The sequence below is a fragment of the Colius striatus genome, chromosome 2, assembly GCF_028858725.1.
Source record: "Colius striatus isolate bColStr4 chromosome 2, bColStr4.1.hap1, whole genome shotgun sequence".
Taxonomy (NCBI): domain Eukaryota; kingdom Metazoa; phylum Chordata; class Aves; order Coliiformes; family Coliidae; genus Colius; species Colius striatus.
In genome coordinates, this window is record NC_084760.1 from 77128287 (window position 1) to 77147264 (window position 18978).

Here is an 18978-nt window from a genome sequence, read left to right on the forward strand (position 1 = left end):
AAAACGTGGTTAACAAGCGTGTACACTAGTAATAACGCCTTTAAAACTTATCGAAACTTTTTGTTACAGGTGGTGGGTTTTTTTTTGTTAACCTGTTTCAAAAGGCTTTAGGAAAAAGCCAAACAAACCGCCAAACCAACAACCTGCAACAGAAATACTGCATCAAAACAGCGGCAGAGACGTCCTGCTGCTGCTCTCGGGGCTCACGAGTACGATCCTGCACTGGGAAACGCACAGCAAACTCCAAATCCCTCGGGGCACGGCCCCACGGCTTCGACCGCGGCGCCCACTCCCGGGGGGCGTGAAGGGGAAGGGGAACGCGCCGCCCCCGCCCCCGCCTCGCGGCGGAACGGACGCTCGCGCCGCTGCGGTGCCGGCGCCACGTCCTCCCGCCGTGCCCCGCGACACTGTCATGGCGGCTTCCTGCGGCAGGTTCCTGCACATGGGTTGAGGGACTACCGGCAGCGCCTGTCAGCTAGGGGCAGCGAGCCGCACGGCAGCCGGCGGGGCGACGAGCGGAGCGGAGAGGAGGCAGCGGGAGCATGAGCATGCTGGCCTTGGAGCGCTCCCTGCTGAGGGGCTTCCTCAGCGCGGCGGAGTCCCTGGAGTGGAAGCAGGGCGAAGTCGCGGCGGCAGGTGAGGGGAGGTCTCGATCCCGGCCCGCCGGGAAGAATGTGTGCGAAGGTGCCCGGCCATTGCGTGCGACCGGTTGCTGTGACATCCGGAAGCACCCGGCGTCTCTGTCGGCCGCAGGCTGAGCGGGGCCGCTCCTGGGACGGCCGTGCCTCTCCTCGCCGTTTCTGCCCCTCTGCCAGCCCCCGGGAGGCTGCCGCCGGCGCCGCGGGGCGGGCGGGCCACTGGGCTCGGCGGGCTGTGTGGGCCGCCACCTCGGCACTTCCTTCTAGAGCTTCTCGGCCGCTACCTGCTGGGAGGATGGGGCTTCACGGGGTGAGGTTGCGGCTGCAGCAGCCCTTGCGCCGCGCTCGGCACACAGCCCGCCGCCCGGCGTATATCGGCACGGCGGAGGCTTCGACTGCCTCGTGACCCACGGGTGAAAGACTGTCTGCATCGGCAGTAATGTGAAACTCGCTCTCGTAGCAAATCATGAGGAGAAGAATTCTGGCGTGGACTAGCAGTTATGTATTCCATTAGTTACTGAGTCATAGCTGCTTGAGAGAACAATGGAAAGTAGTCTCTTGAGGGGATTGTTCCTGACCCAGTTGTCCTTTAAAGCTGGCAGCTTTAAAGATGTAACGTTTGCCATGGAAAGGCATTTCCATATTTCAGACAGGCTAGAAACATAGTTGTGCTCAAGTCATGTGCCATGCTGTTAAAAACATTTAGAGGTTGTAGTGCATTGAAAGAATCATTTAACTTTACCCATGCACTTACTGAATTTTTGGAAAAGAACTACTTAGCTCTGTCTTCTTGGGTTACTTCTTAATTAACCTTAACCATTGTATTGCTCAGGAATGTTAGGTAATGTGATTGACACCTGTCAGATCTGTCTTTTCACTGAAGAGTTGTGTGTGCTGTTTGTGGTGTGTGATTGGTTGGGTTTTTTGTTTGTTTTTTTTAAGTCTTTTCCAGTAGTGTGCTCCTGCAAGATGTGGGGAAGACTGTTGAAGAAAGGCATCTTGCAGTAGAGACAGAAAGTGGTGAGGTTTGTGAGGACTCCTAGTTGTTGTCACTTATGTGGGCCCTTCCTATTCATGATCATCAAATTAAAGTCTAGTGACCTTGCATTTATATCCTATAAGAAGCTAAACACAGGATCAAAAGCAGATTTTGTGTGCTTATAGTTATGTTACAATGTTACTGGAAAGAGAAAACCTCTATGTTTTTCATGTTCTCTCAACCAATAGTTATTCTATAAGCTACAACATTGTCTATAATAAGATATAAAGAAGTTATTTGGTGAAAGACAGTACCCAAAGAGATAGATTGGTGAAAGCTTCTTGTTTTTTCTGTGAGAGTATGATGTCAGGAGGGCTGCAAAGCCACTACTATTCTTTTGCATATGCCCTTTCAGGTGCAGCTTAATGGTTTTTCAGTCATCTAGCAGAAATGATCCCTTACATCATTCAGTTGAAGATGTAAAGAGTAAAACAGTCAACAGTCTGATACAGAGATATTAGAATGAATGTGTCTATTCCCCATTCTTACCAAGCCATCCATTGCTGCTATTGAAGCTGATTCTGTGCTTCCTATATGTCTTAAGTTCTTTTTTTGTTGAATGATCTTGGGGTTGTTATTTGGTTCACTTCCTTACACAGCTGCTGCCTTGTATGGACCTATACATGTGCTGCTGTTAAACTGTATGTCTCAGGTACTAATATCAGTGTACTATGGTAACACTGAGTGCACAGGAGCTGCAATCCCCTGTTGGAATCACAGGTTAGTATTAAGGCACCTATCTTAGACAGATCTCTGCATTTCTTCAGCTGCATCATTACCAGCAGCTGCATCAGCTAGTATAAAACCAAGTAGTACATTTACACGAGTGGCAGCCACAGTTGCACTGTAGGCAGGTACCGGTCTTGCTTGAGGATAGAAGGTTTTAACATGTTGAAGTTTTAACAGCTGCTGGATTGATTGCACTGCAGCGTATCTGAAGAAAGAAGGGAAGATACCTTCTGTGAACAAAGTTGTAGCCTCAGTCAAGAACTTGCTAGGTTTAGAGCTTCTTGGGAATTAAATCTATAGCATTGCATAACTTCTGTCTTGAAAGGCTTCAGTGGAGAAACGTTCACGGATCTAAATCCTCCTTAGTAGTTACTCATAAGAATCTGGCTCCATATGCAGACTTATCACTGAGATAGTAAACTTATGATAGGAAAATAATTCTTTTGTAAAGATAAAATCATATTGTCCATTCTTTGTGAATATTCTAAGTGTTCTAAAGGAAGGACTGAGTAGTTTTTGCATTTTTACATGGGAGTTTATTTACTTAGCTCGCAAATATTGAACCATTTTTATTTGTTGCATTTTCCACTAAAAGAGTTCTCTAGTCTGTGAAATTGTCTTATCTATAGGATTTTACTGTAACACTCATGGAAAATGAGGGGAAAACCTTCTTGTGGTAATTGAAGTAGTCTTTGATAACTGTAGTGTACATGTTTGAAAGACCAACCATGTATTTCCCTGAAAATTTCAGTGCAAGACTGTTTTACATTTGTCTGGCAGTTTGTATTTCATTGTAATGCTATTAAAAATAAATTTTACAAAACTTGTATTAAAGTCATGCCTGCAATGTAAATGAAGATCTAATCCTTGAAAGGGAAGTGGATATGTTTTGGTTTGAATAGGTCTTGTAAGACAGAGTTGTTTCAAAGTTGACACTAATTTGTTTTATTTTTTTTTTTCTAGAAAGTGGATCATTATTGCAGTTGATTTTTGATGGGAAATATGAGGCAATATTTTCAAATTCATCCATCCAGAATGTTTTCAGTGCATCTTCTGTGACAGAGGATAACATTGACAGTTACTTGGAGAAACAGATTCTGGCATACCTGGACTGTTCTGCAGAGGCTGATAATGTGGAAAGGTGGAGATTTTTATTTATAATGTGGAAGAGTAATAGAAGCCATGCTTAATTTTTTACAAAAGGCTTTTTTTAAAAAATGTTGTATGCGACATAGGGCCTCCAGAATTTTTGTTCTGACAGAAAAAAAACCCAGATTTCTTAGGTTGTTTCCCCCACTCTCATGGGACATCTGTTCATTGTCATAGTTTTTTTCATTGGGTAGTATTGTGATAAAAGTGTTTGTTGAAAACCTAGCTTTATTTACAGTGATTACTGCTGAAGCTACTGTTATAAAGAAATCAACAAATGTAAATTCATATTGCTATGTATCGTCAGAAAACGTAATAGTTTTCTCTCTGAAACACTTGTCTACTTGATGTACCATGTGGTATTACTGTCCAAGCAATGCCTGTGTTTGAGTTTGATTCCTGTTAAGGTTGTTTTTTCTCCATAATGTAAAATGAGTAAGGTTATTACTCATGGATGGTATTCTTAGATAATTATTTTCTTCACAAAACTTTGGTAGGTTTTCTCTAATTGTACTGCATATGTTAATTCTTGCTCTTAACGGGTCAGTATTTACAGTTTGCTATGTACAGTCAAAGTAATGAACAGACTGAAATGTATCAAACTAGGGATAGTAGAAGCAGAAAACAACATATATGTGTGAGTATGCATATATACATTTGTTTATTCGAAAAGATGAGCATGGGCGAAAAAAATCTGATGAAAGAATAGCAAAAGATAAACGTAAAGTAAGACAAAAGAAATGTATTGCCAATAAGTATGGCTGAGTACAAATGCCAAGGTCTTGGTATGACAGACATAAACCCAAGAATTCTTGTTAAAATATCAGAGAGAAACAAATAGTTGGCACCTCTAAAATAGTGAGCTGAGATTTGTTAGTGATCCGTGTATCAAAAGTTTTATCTTTTAGTGCAGTACACAGTACAAAGTGCTACTATTGCTGAGCTGGAATGTTCAGAAGTTGTTCCTGTGCTTTTTGTCTCTAGACGTGTTTTGTGGTGTTTTTTCTTGTGCTGTTGCTGTTAAATGTTAGCTGGAGTTTAGATGGTAACATAATCTAGAGAAATTTTCAGTCATATAGCAATAGTTTATTCTGACTAACACAGCAGGGAAACAAAGATTGATCAGGGCTTGAAATAGATCCAATCCTGATCTTAATCATTACTTGAAATGTGTTGCTACCTTTATGAGCTATTCAGCTTCTTAAAAATGCTAGTAATCTATATCATGCAGTTAGCAACATTTTGTACACATCCTGTCATGGTGATGCATGGTATTCTATTGTTGCCCCCAAGAGCTTCTGTTGGCCTATATGCCATTTGCAGGGCTCTACTGCTGCTATCCTGCTGCAAACAGCAAAGCAATTTGTTCCTCAGGTGCTCATACTGCAGCTTGTTGGTCTTTGAGGTTTTTCTCATTCCCTCTGCGACTCTAGGCAGCATTAGAAGCTACCTTGCCAAAAGATACAAAGGCAGATCTGCAATATTTAGCCTTTCAGAAGCAGACAGCGTTTCCTGCCTGGAGTTTATTAACAATGAAATAGTGTAGTCTTCAAAATGGATTGGTGTCTGCCAGAAACATTTTTTGTTTGTTTGTAGCAGTCTCATGAATTTTTCGTGTTTCATTAGTAATAATATAAGAAGCTTTGAATTATATTAGTGCTGAAGAAAGTAAGTTGTGACCTTCTCTTGATAGAAGAACTTCTACTGAAGGAAGAATCTATCTTGCCTATCTTAGGTAATCCCTGCTTATAGCATTTAACTCAGTACCTTGTTTGTCTTCAGTGGCTTTTGAGGTTAAAATGTTGGTTTGTGTTTTTCCTACCTGCAGTGCCTATGTCGTGTGACTGCATTATGGGAGGGATTAATGCAACTTTTACACTCTAATCTTCCATTTGCTAGGGTGAAAATGGTTTTGTCTGCTTTGTTAATGGATAAAATGTCACTTTCCATTGAGTGATTCAAAGGAAGTGCAGCAAACTTCTTAAGTTACAGCTCAGAAAATTCAGTAAGATGTTGATTTTCTTGTGACTTTTAGTAGACAAGATAAGACATAAGAGGTCTGTGTTTGTTTGTTTTTTCTTTTTCCTGAGCTGAAGGTTGTAATTCTGGAGATTAAAAAACTCAGTGGGAGTTCAGTTGGAAAGAAAAAGTTGGATAATGTTAATCTTATTCTTCTAGCACAATATAAACACAGTACAAAATACAGTTTTATAATAGTGTTAAAAGAACTCTAAAGGATTTCCTTTTCTGAAGTTAGAACTGAGCAGCTTGAGGGCAGAACAGCTCAAAACTTGGATCTAGATTATAACTTCTTTGGACATAGCCTGTAACTTTTTCCACTTCCAAATCCATGGTTTTGTGAGGAAAATATTTAACAGTATTTTAAAGTTTGCTGCAACTTTTTATATAATTTTAACTACTTCCTTCCTTCCCCCTAACTGGACATTTTTTTCACTATGGCACTTTTATACCTTTACAGCTTAAACTCTCAAAACATTCCCTACAAAAAAAAATTCCTTAGAGTAGACTTACACTAATTCCTTACAATAAAAAGGTTGGATTTTTCAACTTTTTTGTTTGTGTGTTTTCCTGCTATTGCTACTTACTTCAGTGGTTAACAGTTTTCGTCCTCAGAAAGTGTAGCTTCATAGCTGTATTTTAAATCAGGAAATTGTAGAGGATGAAGCAGTAGTGCATGTGTAATCATGTAGAGGGGAATGACTTTTTTTTTTCCTGAGCATCGTGTGAAGGAGGTGCATTCATTGCCTGATATACAATTCAATTCTAAAGACTGTGAGGAAACGATGTAAAGAACACAATAAAGAGGACAGAATATTTTCAGAGAGCTTGTTTCAAAAGAGCGTGAAAGACTTATTATGTTTAGTTCCAAAACTTAAAGGAAATGAACACTAATACTTGTTTTTATTGATTGTGTATTTACTACTTTTACCTTTTTTTCAACATATAAATGAATACCAAACTTTCCAAAACAAATCCATACAGTAAAGCTTGTTATGATTTCCCAACCTGAACACTGAATGCTATTTCTGGTATTTCTCGAGGCATCTGGTGGTTGGTTAGCTGATATGCTGTATAGATTGAAATACAGAGATGAAGAAATTCCTGCTGTTTCTGTAGCTTGCTTTAATGCATAAGAATTGGGGAAACCCCCTAATTGGAGTCTAATTTTGCACTGACTTGTCTTCTGTAATTTCTGGCTTCACTGAAAAGAAAAGAAACAAAACCTGTAACCAAATCGCATCTTAAGCACTGCCTGGCTGTTGAATATTTTCTCACCCTTATATTTTGTTTGTAAATTAAAGGATTATATGCAAATTTATTTTTTTCTAAAAATAGAAATACTGTATTATGTATTTTGAATTTCAACAACGTTAGTTCATAGAATCATAGAATGGTAGGATTGGAAGGGGTCTTTAGAGATCATCTAGTCCAACCCCCTTGCAGAAGCAGGTCCACCTAGATAAGGTCGCAAAGGAATAGCAGTATGAATGTTACAGTGTGAATATTACAGTGGAGCACATATAAGCATCTGATTTTTGCCTTGTGGATCACAGTCCTACAGGGCTTGGTGTAAATAGTGTTTTAAAAAGACCAGCAAAACCACCATTCACATAGGGAAGGGAAGTTCAAGATGGATGGGTAGAGATATATGTCTAAGCAAATACAAGAAATTAAACTGGGCCAGTAGCAGCGCAGCACAGAAGAGCAGTTTTCATACAGCCTTTGGGAGGGAGCATTTGCAGATCTGCACTAAATGTATGAGGAGCAGCCAGGGAGGCAAGGGGGGGCACAGGGAGGAGCAGGGCAGGAAGGAAATTGACAGGGAAGGCTAGCATTTGCTAGGTTAGAGCTTGGAATTGACTGATACAGAATCAGTGATAAGGAAACTGGAAGTTGGCCATGGATCTGAAAATGGGAGTGAAAAAAATCCATTGCTGATGACAAATTAGGCAGTGGACAGTATCCCAGACAAAGTAATGGAATTTGTTGACTGTTGTTCCGAAGGCCCTCTTCATGGATATTAACTGTATCAGGATTTTAAGCAATTTTGCCTGCTAGATAGATAGGTGTCAGTATGTCAAAATAAATAAAAAGTACTGGTAAAAATAGTAGCTGAAATGATAAAATAATGAAAATGAGCCTTTGAAAGACTGAAATGTGTCAGGCAAATCCCAGCGCAGAGATACCTGCTTGTTCTGAATATTCTCTTTCAGAAGCTTTGAAGCATAATTTATCATGGGAAAATAATCACAAAATGTATATCTATGTGGTTTTGTGTGTAGTGGTAGTAATTTGGTGTACAGTTATTATTAGTGGTTTGTGTTCGTTATTTGGAACTTTAATGGTAATCCTAGATATGTATTCAAATAATATTTACTGGTAGGTAGTCACTGGCTGAATAATGACAGTATGTTGTCTGGTTTGACAAGAATGCGTTATAGCAGTCTTCTTCTCTCTCCTGGAGACTGTTCACTTTTTGTTTGTGGTTTTTTGTTTTTTTTTTAAATCAAGTGTTCCCCACCCCTGCTTTGTCATTGTTTTACATCTTTAGTCATGTTCTTGCCACCAGTTGCTTGTTTGTATGACTTTTGTTTCCTTAGAGGTTGTATAACTTAATCCTTTTGTTTCCATTTGGAAGTCTCTTGCATCTTGAAGTCCCTATTTTACAGGAAAAAAACCCCAAACCAAACAAAGTTGTTCCCATTCAGTTATGCTTCTGAACATACCAATTTTTGTATGAAATCACCACAACTTAAGTGTTCACTTTTTGTGGGCAGGAGGTGTGTTATATATATGACAGGGCCCTTTTTGGTACATGAATGATATAAGATAATAAGGTTCTGTGTCATTAAGGAATCGAACCAAAAGTTTGTGCAAATCTCCTAACTACACTTGTTAAATTGACCATGAAATCAGAGGTATTGTATCCTACCTTCTGCAGACAACATAGACTCTTTGTCACTGGAGGTGCATAAAGAAGTAGGATCCTAATGGTATTAGATGAGCTTAGTCTTGTAAATAAGGAAAATTTTACCATATTTAGTTTCAGGAGTGAAACAAAATCTCATAGTTCTTTCTTTAAGTATTATGATTTAAATTTTAGAAGAATGATTGAATGAGATAACATTTGCTACAGAAGTATCTGAATCAACTTGGAGGTGATCTTTTTGAATGTTTTTGATGTTAATTTTAGTTTTAGTACTAAGTGGAGTGAAAATAAACAGCCACGTCAAAACAAAACCAAACATACTGTTTTGGAATATATGCTAGTGCAATATCTTTATCTGAAAAAGCTGAGGATTAAGTGTATAGTGAGAAAATACAACAATGTGCAGTAGCCAAATATGGGATAATCTGCAACCTATGCTCATCTCCTGATCTCTGATAGATACAGCATTACATTTTGAAACATGAACTAACTGCTTCTAAAATGTTTGTTATTAATTATAACCATTATAAGCAAACATTTCCATGCCTTTTAGTTTTCTGTGTGCCTTCTTGGATACGACAGACATTATATTTTCTGAACAAGAGTTATTTTATTTACATATAAGACATTGTTTTGGATTACTGCAAGAATGAATCACATCTTTTAGCCTTAATTAACAGTGTAATATGTTTCTAATTGTGTTTCTTATTTATATTGCAGGCAAAGACTGATGTTTCTACTTGGTGTGGGCAGTTTGCAGCTCTTTGTTCAGAGCAATTGGACTGGGCCTCCAGTTCAGTTAAAGCTTCAGGACTTTTTGCCACCTGCATTATTACAGAAATTCAGTGAGGTATACTTGGATTTTAATAAGCTGTCCTTTTACTGTCACTGCTTTTCACAAATAACCATAACACATAGATGTGTCAGGGCAGTGAAGCAAAGTGTTAGAACAAGGCTCAGCCTTGACTGATCCTTCGGGATGCTGTTGCAACCATCTTCAGCTGTATCAGTTCTGTAAGCAATGTGCTAAAAGTAGTTACCGTTTGTCTACGTAAGAGATTTCCTGCTGGAGATAGTGATTTTTGGATGGGTAAGATTTGTTTGTTAGTGCTCATGTTGACGTTTTATTTACTGGGCTATGTTTTTAGCTGGATCCAAGAAATGTATTTATAAATGATTTAGAAAATTTCCTTTCTTCAGTTAAGATAGAAGCTGCATTATCTTCTGAATAACAGATACTAAGAGAACTAGAATTCTCATACTCTCTAGTCTCAGAGCTGTTGAACATGAATGGCAGAAGCTTTTATTCTGTCATTACTCAGGTTGTTAACAGTTGTGCTGGGAAACACTGTGAAAACTGAAATAGCCAGCAGTACTGTCCAGCATGCAGTTGATTTAGAGCTTTAGTAGTAGTTACTTAGCAGTAGCCATTAAATAACTGTTTGAAAGTTGAATACATAACCAGCTGTGTTTCAGAGATTAAAAAATATGTGTTTAGAGTGAATTGAGCTTCGTTGGTCTGCATTTAGTCTAGAGGTGGTCAAATGGAACCACCTGCAGGTCCAATGGATACCTCAGATTTCTCAGCATATGTTCATAAAGTAATTACCTAGCATATGTTTCTGTGCTTTAAGAAAATGATTCCTGAATAAAATAATTACATATTTTGATGGCAAGTCTGGTGAAGAAAGGAGAGATTAACTTAGGTTTCTTAGGTCAGCAAATCTTAAGTTGTGGCCATTTTGAGATAGGGAAAATCTTTGAGCTATATGAAGTAGGTTTTACAGTTTTATGTGTTCAAACACAAGAAGACAAACTCAAAATTTCTTTTTATTCTTTGTCAGTGTTTTAGGGATTTTTATGAACTTGTTTCCTAACTTTTCAACCCTTGAAGCTGTAAAATCTTAAGTACCTACCTCTTATATGTAGCTGTTCTCTCACTTTAAGGACTACCTTAGGGCAATAAATTTGGTTGATTGAATTCTACGTTGATAATGCCATCTTAGAGTAGAAGCTAGAAGAATTAATGTTGATTTAGACTTTCTCAGCTAAAAGAAAATAGTCCACTTTCTGTATAGGATTTGCTTTGTGCAAAAGAACATGATTTTGTTAAAATACAAGATAGCAGCTCTATGTCTCTGATACTTCTTGGCTTATCAAGGCAGTGACATATCACCTCTCCCTTTTCCCTCCCTTATTACATTCCTTGCAGTGGACTGAGCTGGACTGAGCTCTCCAGTAAAAGGACTTGAAGTGTGAGTTTGAGATTAATTGGTTGCTGCAGTGCTTAAACAAGTTCAGATTACTATATCGTAGCAAGACTGGTTTTGAAAATTGTTCTATATAACAAAGCTTACAGCTTCTTTGCTTTCCTATTGAGTATTTTAAGTGCAATCTACTTTGCACTTAAAAGAATCAAAAAGGAGCATATGGAGGGGGGAGTTTGTTAAAAAGAAAATTATATTGTATCCTGTTATTTGTGTGTGCATTTTAAAAATGAATCTCTAGAAGTACTGAATGATGATTTTCCGTCAGTCAGAATGGAGATGTTGGTAAGGCTGTTCCTTTCTGAATCATTAGAGATGGGAGGAATCTGGTATACTACCACTTGGCAGGTTGTTTCCTTTATTCTTAAGTGATTTGTCAGACTAGTGTAAACTGTTGTTTTCTGCAGTAAGATTGAAATGACTGCAGTGATGTCATACAAGAATTCCACTTTGAGTAAATAATTTCAAGTTCGGAGTCATTGTCTGCAAAGTAAAACTGTCTTGCATTAACATGGAAATATTTAACCGTGAAACCAAAGCAAATCAGGAAAAAAATCCTGAAGATTAAAAAGTGAACTAGGGGAAAAATGTGCCTTAGCTTTTGTCTTCCATGTAACCTGTTAGTAAAAGTATTGAAAAGAGTTTCAAGTAACTTAGGAATTGTGTTATTCGTTTAGTTTAAAAGGCTGAAATGTGATTCAAATGACTCCTCTCCTGCTTGTGTAGGCTAAATAAGAATCTTTCTCAGGCAAGTGAATACAACGTGAGCTGTCATTTAACCTTTTCTTATCTTTCCCTTCTATTCCTTTTCCTTGCCCTTTTCATACCAACTAGAAACAAAAGCCCTACTATTCTTGCAAAGGAAATGTGTCATTTGAGAACCAAGTATAAACTGATGAACAGACATCTCCCTGAGCCTGATGATAAACTGCTCAAATGCTTTCATTGCATTAGAAGGCAGAGAAGAATAGGTGACTGTCAGATGACAGTCACTGTTGAGAGACAGGTTCCCTGGAGAGCTACCTCAAGCCCATCAAGTAAAAGAGTTACTGTAGAGAACATCATACAGCAAAGCATCCAAATCAGGGAGGGGTTTTTATTTACTCAACAGAGGGAAGAATGGCTCTAATATTGTTGCCCTGATGCCACTCTAACAGAAAACTCCCTCTGGTTAAAGAATATGACACATACAGACGTCGCTGGAGGAATATCAAGTGATTTGAGTGCTGTAGGATTGTTTTAATTAAAAAATTATTTTATTTCTGTCATTACAAATTGAATGGCATGGGTTTACCAGAAGCTTTACTCCTTAGATCATGGGAAGGCTTATATTACTGGAATGTGTTTGACAATAGTTTTGACTGGACCTAGGCATATCATGTGGGAGGAAATTAGTTTTTCTGATCATGATGATATGGTGTATCAGGACAGCAAGAGGCAAGGCAGAATTCATCATGACCTGGTAAAAGGTTTAGACTCTTAAGAGATGGTAATTTTTTAGAATGTTTGGAGTGGACTTTTTTCCTTAAATTTGTGACTAGTTGTTTTTCCCAATTCTATATTAAATGATTTGTTTATAAATTTCCTTCTGGTTCTTGCAACCTGTCTCTTTATTGCTCTTTCAGCCGAAAACCCTACATACAGCTATTCTGAAGGTACTGATTCTAGATGGTGAATCAGTCTATACCTTGACTTCTCATCCTATTTTGCTGCTTATAGCCAGGATAATCCTTGTAAACTCAAGACACAAACTTGCGTCTCTTCAGGTAAGTAGTATGTGACTAATTATTATGACTGCTAGATACTTATTAAGTGATGTTCTACTTTTTTTCTTCATACCTCATTGAAACAGTGTAACTTCCATTTGTTTTTCCATAGCTCTGAGGTTTTTCCCTTTAATAATTCAAAGTAACTACAATTAAACACAAGAGTCTTTCTTAAAGTTAAGCTATTTTCTCAGTCTTTCCCAAAAGAGAAGAAAGATACCTTCATTACCTGGAAAAAATAGAAAATTTAATATGAAGCAAATTTAAGCCACATACTTTGTGACATTTTGGGAGGTGTTGGGGGAATGCCTTATAATGCAGCCACCTTTTTGTCAGACTTTGTGATACTATTAACCGTTACTGTGTGAATTCTAAACTAGGAGTTCTAAATGCCAAGGAAGTCCTGTCTCTGTCATTATTTTCTACTCCTTCTGCAGGCCTCCATGTGGAGGCTACCTTGATTCTTTGTTGTGCTTCCTCATTAAAAACAGGAAGATATGATGAACCTCTTCTCTAGAGGGGTTTTTTTCTCCACATCCTTGGTAGTTTAACAGCAGGCTGGTTGGTTGTAGGATTCTCTGGAACTGAGGGACTTTTAACAGCAGCAACCTTCTCTTAATTGCATTCCAGTTGAACAGAATTTGGCTGGGGATCAAAATGCCACATGGTCCCTCTTTATGCTTGGCTGACAACATTCCATTCCCAGATGGGTCTTTGTATGAGTGATGAATTAAACTGCGTGGGAGATATTTGCTGTACTGTATTTCTGGAAGCAGCTCTTCCACCGTTTCCACTGTTATTTACAGATGAGTGCTGTTGAATTTCAGCAATTGGGTCAGTCAGGGAGGCAGAAAATGTACCTGGTATAGAGGATTCCCTTGCTTCCTCCCCTCAGACTGACATAATGGAGGACTACCATCTAGCTAGAGGAGGTTGAATGCCTTGTGGTTACATGAGGTTTAGGTCGTAGTTCAAAGACAGTAACTTAAAACAACTACTTTAATCAACAGGTTATTTAAAGCTTACTGATATATCTAATTTGGTTTGATTCAAAGGAAATCTCTTAATACTTTTGCTTTTTTTAAATTAGTGCAAAGAAATTTAAAACAGGGTAAAGAAACTCAGAAATATATTATCTAAAGCATTAATAAAGCTTTGTTTTATTAAAAATGTCCATTTAAGTATTATTAAATGCTTAAAAATAATCCAAAATTTCTTAACTTGCCTCCAAAAAAACCTAACATTGCTGACAGAATATTGTACAGAGTTCAGATGACTTACATGAAACTTTATAAATATGTTCTCTCTGATTGTAACATTTGAGTGGCAAACATCGCGCCTCAGGAGATTGTGTTGTTAAGCTGGATACTCAGTCAGATGGGAAAATGAATACTTCCATTATGTAAAGCTAAAATGGAAGTACGTTGAAACTTCTTGTTTAAATTGCCTTTAGGTCTTAAAGTAAATGAGGAAATGATGCAATTTGACCTTTTTCACAAAGTCAGTTGTTTGTGTGCTTTTACTCTGTTTAGCTTTATATCAAAAGTCATCTTTCATTGCTTTTTGAAACAGATACTATTATTCTTTTTGATGGTTCCTTTCCAGGGACATTACGGTCAACTACATGTAATTGGTTTAGATGTTTATGCTTGAATACTGTACAGCCCTTAGGTCAGTCTGGTGTAAGCATACCTGTATAAAAAGTTCAGAAGATAGACGCCTCTCAGAAGCAATTAGATATTTGTTTCATAGAAAATTATTAGCATACTAACAGTAGCAGAATAACTAGTAAGCCTGTGAGTGAGTTATGCCCTACGTTCACAGATGATAACCTTAAGTATAATTTTGAGGACAGAGTATTACATCATCAGCAAACTTTTCCACACATTTCTACCTAGTGCAGCTAGAGAAGGATAAGATATGCTGGGAAACGTATCTTTTGTGTACACAGCTTTATAAAATCAGATATTTCCTGAGCTGTGTGATTCAGTTCTGCTATAGAATGATTACTTAGTTTTAGTAAGGCCTTCTGGAATTCCACATACAACATTAATACTTTCAATTGTGATTATAAGATGTTTTCATGAGCAGTTCTGGCCCTTTTCCACCTCTCTCTGTGTCCTTTTTACAACCATCTGAAGAAATAAAAAAAGACTAAACAGAACAGAAGAAGAATACATAGAAGACATAGATGATATGCATAGAGTACTAGATGACAGAAGTACTGAATAGTTTTCATACAAAAAGTAACTAAATAGTGTAGGACTCTTCAGGCTGCAAACATTACTAGAAAGTGAGATCATGGCTGTCTGATCCTGAATGAAATGCAAAAGACAGTACATAGGAAATGGTGTGTGGTTTTTTTTGTCTGTTTTTGTTACAAGAATTAGGAGATATGAAATCCAAGTAGCAACTGGCTGCTTCAAGGAAAGCGTGCACAAGTACTTCTTTTATCTTCTGTTCACAGAGTTTTTTACCAGACTGTGGTCGTAAACATTTGCAGGGTTCAAAGAGCAGCTGGAGAAATTAAGATGAAAAGCCCATCAGACTTAGAGCACTGTAGAGATGCTAGGTTATGTATATGCTAGGTTAGTGTTCATTTTCTGAATGGCTTTATATTTTTTATATTTTTTAGAAATTAGAATCAAATAGATTACAAAATCTATCGTTCTCTATCTATACTAATCTTTTTCTTTGTTTTAAAAGGGATCTGTATTTGTTGCTACCTTGAACTATCTGTGTTTTCTTTCAGACATTATCTTGGTGGACTCTAAGATGTGTAAATATTCACCAGCAATTGTTTGAAGAGAGATCACCTGAGCTATTTAATCTTGCCCAGACCTGTATAAAACAAGGTATGTTTCCAATTACTCAGTTATTGACCTACATCAGCATCAATTGTAAGATATCATGGAAGAGGGGAATTTGTCAGCACAACTCTTAAAACCTGATGCTTATCAGACATGTAACTACAGAGAATGGAGCAGGAACAAAATTTACTTAAATTGACGTGGACCTGGGTGGCGCATAATATTTTCTGGCCTCTACCATGAAAATGGAATATGTGATGGTAGACAAGATTTTCTTCCCCTATGCCTAGCACTGTTAACTTACTTCAAGCTCACTTGAAGCCATTCTGTACAATTTCCATTCATTATTTAACTGCACTCATTAGGGTGTGGGAAGGGAGTGTTCTGTATCTTCAAGCGGAAGATAAATGTCTTTTTCTTTTTTATTGTATTTCCGTCTAAGTTTTGAGATTTGTTGTCTCTCTGTATTATACGTAGACATAATAGATGTTACAGATAAATGATGTAATATTGATGTTTACAGAAGATTAGAGTAGAAAGTAAAAGTGTCAAATGTAGTTACTGTTTGTCTTTTTTCTAAGAGGATTATGCTCTTGTATAGACTGTTAATATAATTTGCTACAACAACTGATAAAACTAGGAAAAAGGAGGCAATCTTTGTTATAGATTTGCCCCTCACCAGTTAGCTAGCTGAAGATTCTTTATTTATTAACACAAACCTGAAATTTCCAATCAATTACATTTAAGAAATTTCTATTGCATTTAGAGATCAGTGATTGTGTTTTGACAGACACAATCTTAAATGCCAATTTTTCAAGTCTTCCCTCTCCTGCCACCCCTTAATGGAGCTTTTTTGATCTGAATCATAGGTAGGTTTAGACCATGCAAAACATACTTAAAATAGGAGATGGACTTTGTCCTTAAACTTCCAAATAGGAAGATGTTAGTACAAAGATGTTAGTACAGTAGTGAAATTGAACAGAGGATTTTATTGTGTCTTCTGTAGTGAAGAAGCAACTGATTTATTGCTCTTACTGAACACTAAAGGACTGGAGTGGAAGGTGTTTGTTGCAACTGATATAAAGTATATTTTGGTTTTTGTTTTTTTTTTTAATGCTTTAGTAGAGAATTTTGAACTAACTTCCAGAATAATCTTGTGCATGTATGGAAGTATCGATTAATTTCTACTTATTCTTTAGTCTAATTTGAAAATTTCTAGTTCTTGGAAAGCTGGAAGCATTGCTGATTTGATAGACATACTAAGAGTAGTTGACAGTGCATTGTGAGAAATTTGTTGCCGCGGTAAGTTAGAGGCTAAGGACGGGGAATGGGAGTTGCACGAGCTTTTATGGGTGCAAAGAATGAAATCTAAGTTGCATTTTTAATTTCCAAATTAAATATTTATAAACCACCAATTTAGTTATTTTAAGTTCAGACTTTGAAAAATCTTAAGTTACTGGGCAGGATTTATTCATGTAAATTCTTATTTTCTGAATTAAGCTAAGTAAAACTCTTTAGGCCAGAGTTGACTACCAATCTCTAAACTCAGAAGGCAGAAAAATGTTTAAAAGATCCTCTAGATACATCAAGACTTTTTACTAATCATAATAAAACGTGTTTGGAAAATTAAGCATCCATTAAGTAGCACAGCAAATATCTTAATCTTGGGTACCCCGTGCTGTGATGCTGTGAACTTTTAAAAAACTCCTATTTTTACACAAAATATTTACATTATAAAGAAATAAAACCCAAAGCAGAAAACCAGCTTGATTTAAGAGCAATTCACATGAATTGTTTTCAGTGTAATGGTCTCTATTTTATTATGTGAAAATATTATTTTTTTATTTTCTGTATTCTGATAGACACATTTGTACTTATATATTTAAACTCTGTGCTGGATAACAAAATACCAAGTCTTGTTTCCTAAAGAATTTAGATTTATTTACAAAGCTTTTTTTTCCCCATTCAGATGGAGATCTATCACTTGTCAAATCAGTAATTATAAAAAGAAAGAAAAAAAAAACCTCGAACAAAACGACAAAAATAACACAAACAAAACCCAATCAAACAAAAACCCCAGAAGTTTCCTGTGTCCCTGCTCAGTCTCCTGGTGAAACTTTCTCATTTGAAGCCTGCCACTTAAGGGGAGGGTCTTACCTCAATATTCTGTATTCTGAGTTCCTATATTCTTTAGCACGTCCAAGGCAATTATTTTCTGCGAAAGTAATGTATTTCAGTGCAGATTTGCTGTAAAATATAAGTGAAGATTAAACTTTCATTTGCTCTAGTAGTAATCCTTAGATGTAAAGCTTAAAAAATACTTCAAATAGTGTCTTACGTTTTATATATTGACTGGATTTTTAAGAGTGTAGAGGTGTAAAGAACAACAGATCTGCTTTAAGCAGAACAGACTTTCTCTTTTTTCTAAATGTATTTTTAAAATGTGATTCTCCTGGACTACGTCCTGATAGCTTTTCTTTTTCTTAATTTGCAGTGACAGAAGCAGAAACTTTGTTCACAGATGGTGAAAACTGGCACTTAGCAGTTCAGTTTCATCTGGAGTGTGCCTATACTTTTTTGTATTACTATGAGTATAAAAAGGCTAAACAATGTTTCAATATGGCTAAAGACATAACGAAACTGCAGATTAATCTTACAGGTAAGTTTTGCTTGTACAGTCTATGAGGATGGTTGGCTGGACCAAACTAACCTATGGTTTGTTGGGATTTCTTTTTACATGTGTGTGTAAAGAACAGTACTTTGAAATATCTTGACTTATGGCAGGACTTCTAAGGGCTAGAATTTTTTGGGAAAGCAAAGAGAATTATTCAGTCTAGTTACAAAATCGTCCCTAATATGGGTGTCTGAGCAACAGTGATATTATGATCCTTCCTTCTCATGCTTCACATCAAACTCTAGGTCTAGTCGTCTCTGTTGTGAGACTTCTGAAACTAGTTGGTGTCATGGATATTTGTTTAATTTGTTTGGAGATATTTGTAAGTCTGCATGATGATTTGATGCATTGTTTCACTTTTTGTGCCACTAACCTAGATCTAATCCATGTATATAGCATTTAAAATACACTTCTAAGACTACTGTTATCACAGGAGATTAGTAAAAAAGTCAAATTTCTGATGAAGTATCAAAGATTCAATCAATATGGAGACTCTAATTGTCTTTTCAGAACCTGTTCTTCAGAGTTAGTCAAATAAGATTGCTGCACTTGCAACTCCATTTTAAATTACACGTATAGATATGGGAGTGTTTGGTCTAGCTAATCCTACTAGTTAATCAAAATGACATAAATGCACACATTTTATGTGTAAGAAATTTTGTGACTAATTAGAAATGCAGAGGCCTTTATATAGATATTTTTTTGTTCTGTAGACGTATTAGTGGAAAGTACTAAGGAAATGAAACTTGCAACCTTCAAACAACTTTTGTGACATCAACTATGAGTTCATTATATACAATGGTACCTGCTTAAAACATAGTAATTACTGTGTATTGCCCTGTTTATTTGAAGTAATTCTATGGATTTCAACTGATCCTACTCTTTTTACCTATGCACAACATGTACTGTATGTATGATGTTTTCCACGTGTAGCACATACTGCACGTTTGATATG

At 37.0% G+C, this 18978-nt stretch overlaps 1 protein-coding gene across 2 annotated transcripts in view; it reads left to right on the forward strand.

The window, feature by feature from the left end:
• The first annotated feature begins 428 nt into the window (after nt 1-428).
• Nucleotides 429-18978, forward strand: part of TTC27 (tetratricopeptide repeat domain 27) — a 117389-nt gene continuing 98839 nt past the window's right edge. The window contains exons 1-7 of one of the 2 annotated variants that reach the window (XM_061989996.1): nt 429-636; nt 3370-3547; nt 5249-5290; nt 9227-9356; nt 12399-12539; nt 15292-15394; nt 17844-18008. In XM_061989996.1, coding sequence (XP_061845980.1) covers nt 543-636; nt 3370-3547; nt 5249-5290; nt 9227-9356; nt 12399-12539; nt 15292-15394; nt 17844-18008 — 853 coding nt within the window. In that variant the 5' untranslated portion in view covers nt 429-542. The remainder of the gene's footprint in view (nt 637-3369; nt 3548-5248; nt 5291-9226; nt 9357-12398; nt 12540-15291; nt 15395-17843; nt 18009-18978) is intronic. The other variant, XM_061989997.1, reaches the window with a different exon arrangement.